Source organism: Sceloporus undulatus, chromosome 4 (assembly GCF_019175285.1).
Source record: "Sceloporus undulatus isolate JIND9_A2432 ecotype Alabama chromosome 4, SceUnd_v1.1, whole genome shotgun sequence".
Lineage (NCBI taxonomy): Eukaryota > Metazoa > Chordata > Lepidosauria > Squamata > Phrynosomatidae > Sceloporus > Sceloporus undulatus.
Genome location: NC_056525.1, coordinates 111,900,208 through 111,904,226, shown reverse-complemented (window position 1 = coordinate 111,904,226; position 4,019 = coordinate 111,900,208). Strand labels below are relative to the sequence as shown.

Here is a 4,019-nt window from a genome sequence, read left to right as displayed (position 1 = left end):
CCGGCGAGAAGAAGGAGGAGACACCCACACCCGCTTCCCTCCCTCCCTCCCTCCTTCCTTTGGCTGCTTGGACTGGGCACCCGCACTTGCTTCTCCCCCTTCCCTCCTCCTCCTCCTCCTCCTCCTCTTCTTCTTCCTTCCCCTCTTCTTTTTTCCTCCTCCTCCTTCTTCCTCTTTCTCCTCCTCTTCAGACTTCCCCCCTTCTTTTTCTTCTCCTCCTTATCTCCTCCTTCTCCTCTTTTCATTCCTGCTTTCCTCCTCCTCCTCCTCCTCCTCTTCTTCCTTCCCCTCTTCTTTTTTCCTCCTCTTCCTTCTTCCTCTTTCTCCTCCTCTTCAGCCTTCCCCCTCCCCTTCCTTTTCTTCTCCTCCTTCTCCTCTCTTCATTCCTGCTTTCCTCCTCCTCCTCTTCTTCTTCCTGGTCTTCATTGCTACCCCTTCCTCCTCCCTCTCCCTCTTCCCTCTCCCTCTCTCCCTCTCTCTCTGGGCTGCTGCCTGCCAGCTTTCCTTCTGGGGCAGCAGAGTGGAGCTGCCTGGCGTGGTCCCCGCAGGGGCTGCTGAATGAAGCAGAGTCCGAGGGAGGAGGAGGAGCAGCAGCAGCAGCAGCAGGAAGAGCAGGAGGGAGAAGAAGAGGAAGAAGAAAGAGAGCGGGACCGGGAGAGCCATGCCGCCTGCCTCCCGCCTCCTCAACCTGCTCCTGCTGGCCCTGCTGGCCGGGCTGGACCCTTCCAAGGTAGGAGAGGCTGGCTGGCTGGGAGGGAGGGAGAAGGAGAGGCAGGGCAATGCGGAGGCCCGGGTGGCCTCTCTAGGCTTGGGAAGGGGAAGGAGCCAGGAAAGGCTTGGATGCTCTCAAGGCTGCATCCAGATTGGAGAGATCACCCGCTTTGGCAGCGCTTTCGCTCTTGGTTTGGCTTATGGCTATGGAATTCTGGGAGTTGGAGTATGTTGGGGGCCCATAGCCAAGAGCCAAACCAAGCCAACATCTCCTGGGAGCCCTCCATTCCTGGTCTTACAACTCAAGCTGCCCCAGGGATTGCTCAGCAAGAGGGAAGAGAAGAGAAGGGATATTGATATTGACACTGATATCGATAGTGACCAGGAAAGGCATCCAGCCCTCACTCCATTTTGGAGCACCGAGAGCAGAACGGAGGCGTTTGTCTTAAATCAAAGCAGGGGGGGATAGGCATGTGTCTTGCTCACGTCTGGAGTTTATCACACGAAGGAGATTTGTCCCGTGAATATCCTGGAGTAATTGCGTGAAACACTTTCGCACAGCGTCGTACGAAACCCGCCACTGGAGTGGCCACAAGGAAGCACTCGCATGCCTCTTTTTATTTTCGGGGCTTTGGCGACAACACGTTTCCGATATTGCTTCATTTGCGCAATTGCGTGTGGTGATCGCTTGTGGAATTACTCACCATGTTCGCTTTATTTGCAGGATGTTGTCAACATGCTTTAATCTCTCCTTAATGCCAAAATGAGCCCCAGTGTGATAAACCCCTGCATGTGTACACATGCATACTTGAGAAACTGGAGCCATGTGTCCAAAGGAGGGCGACTAAAATGGTGAAGGGTCTGGAGACCATGAAGCCCTATGAGGAGAGACTTAGGGAGCTTAGGGATGTTTAGCCTGGAGAAAAGAAGGTTAAGAGGTGATATGATAGCCCTGTTTAAATACTTGAAGGGATGTCATATTGAGGAGGGAGCAAGCTTGTTTTCTGCTGCTCCAGAGAATAGGACACAATGGAGCAATGGATGCAAGCTGCAGGAAAAGAGATTCCACCTCAACATTAGGAGGAACTTCCTGACAGTAAGGGCTGTTCAACTGTGGAACAATCTTCTCTGGAGTGTAGTGGAGTCTCCTTCATTGGCGGTCTTTAAACAGAGGCTGGATGGCCATCTGTCGGAGATGCTTTGATTGAGAGTTCCTGCATGGCAGAATGAGGTTGGACTGGATGGCCCTTGTGGTCTCTTCCAACTCTATGACTCTATGACACTGGCTTTTTCTCTCTGCCCTTGGCAAATGCAGTTGCCCCCAGGTTGCCCAAGAGTTTTCTCTCTTCCCTCTCCCTCCAGCCATTTGTATGCTCAAATAAGATTTGCTCCAAGAGCCGAATGACAGCCCTTCACATAAAAAACAAGGTAAATAATAAAAAGGGGTTTTGCACAACGGTTCGGCATTTGAGAACCCTTCCGTCAGACCTTGAAAATGAGACTTGTCTAAAGCTATTAGCGAGGGAGAGCTGAAGTGCAGGGAGGAGGGCCTGGAGATGTGTGTGTCCTCTTCGCTGTCAACCTGAAGTCTCTCCCTGCAATGATTTTGTGTGGTGGGCAATCTCTGAGTGGCTGGATGGATGGGTTTCTTTGGGGGGAGAAAAAAACCACTAGCCATTACAGCTGCTACACATTGTGTGTGGCTTGTCGGGTGTCTGCTTTACAGAAGCATTTGAAGTGCCAGACAAAGAGCATGGACTATTTTCGGTTCTTGTAAACAGTGCTTTGTGTCTTCAGAAATGTCAGAATTGCTCACATCAAAAAACACATAATGGAGGGGGTTGGGGGTTGGAATATAAATATAGGAACAGGCTTCAAACTGGCAATTGAGCTCAACTTCAAAGCAGTTTACTGGGAATCATTTTGATATGGGGGGAGATACTGAATGAGATGGACAGTGGGAAGAAAGGGTACATAGAGTACAAAACCTTGATTAAGGAAAATGTGTACTTGCCATATTGCTCATTTCATGAAAGCATCTTGTTTTGCTGACCAGTAATTTGACAAAATGATTTTGATGGAAGATGGTAATGGTAACTCGGAATGCATTTGATGCTTAGTTCTGAAAAGGAGCAGAGCTAAAAAGTGAATTTTGATGATACACACTTTTTAACACTTCTCCATATGTAACATAGCTGAAAGAAGTATTAATAGGCATAGCCATTGCTGATAGGACTTAATCCATGCTTAGAAGTTGTATAGACATATCTAGTGAATGCCTTCCCTGGGTTACATTGGTCAGGTTCTCTTTTCTGGGAGAGTTGACTGCTCCCCATCACATCCAGCTCATGTATTGGTTTAAAGAACATCTAGAAGCAGAACTGGACTAGATTTCCTTATCTGCACCCTCCCCTTCATATGAGATGAATTTTTGGCACCAAACATCTTTATTCTGGACTCTGGAGGAGTTTGACTGAAACCTGATGAGATCCACTGAAAAAGACTGCCTTCAGTTTTTTCACCTATAAAATGACGTTTTCTATGTCCTTTAAAAAAAGAAAGAAGATGTGCCAGTTTGCAAAAAGATGCTATTTTAAGTAGTAAAGAAAAATGGCAAGGATAGAGCCATGCTAGAGTAAGCGTCCTTACTATTACAACATTTCGAACTGCTCTGAAGTTACTTCTGATTAACTTTTTTACATCTTTGTCACAGCAAAATATAAAACAAGAAGAACCCAACCCAAAGATATCTGTTGGGGCCTTGAAACTAACATGGTTATTACAGTGTGTGCTGTCAGGGGAAAGAGCCAATTTCATTAAACTAATGAAGTTGTCTAGACAGTTTCTCTCCCTCTTCTCTATCACATATATATAAATAGGGTGAGTATGAGTATGGGAAAACGCTCAGACTGAGAGGTCAAAACAATAGAAGGTATCATAGTCAAAAGTAGGCAAGTCTCTGTCTCTGATGACTGCCAATGTATTCAAGATCCAGTTCGATAAACTCAAGGTCAGACTAGACATTACATGGCGGGTGTGCAAAACAGTCTGCCATTTTTAAAAAATGAAAAGCAGCCTATGGGAGGGGATGTGAATGTGGGTGGAGGGAGGAGCTGCTTTAACTGGCAGTTGCTATTTGCCCATAATTTCCTCCACATTGCACAACTTTCTCAGGGTACCCATTTTCAATAAACTCATGAGTTAAAAAAAATATGTGAATAGTTTTGTAGAGGGAAATACTTAGAGGTAGAGAAGATTGAAAACAGCCCATGTCCATTTGTTATGGTTGCCTACTGGAGCAGCTTTTC

The 4,019-nt window shown here is 47.0% G+C and overlaps 1 protein-coding gene across 1 annotated transcript in view; it reads left to right on the top strand.

The window, feature by feature from the left end:
• Nucleotides 1–430: 430 nt before the first annotated feature.
• OLFM3 (olfactomedin 3) overlaps nt 431–4,019 on the top strand; it is a 290,688-nt gene continuing 287,099 nt past the window's right edge. The window contains exon 1 of the mRNA XM_042465600.1: nt 431–730. Coding sequence (XP_042321534.1) covers nt 662–730 — 69 coding nt within the window. The 5' untranslated portion in view covers nt 431–661. The remainder of the gene's footprint in view (nt 731–4,019) is intronic.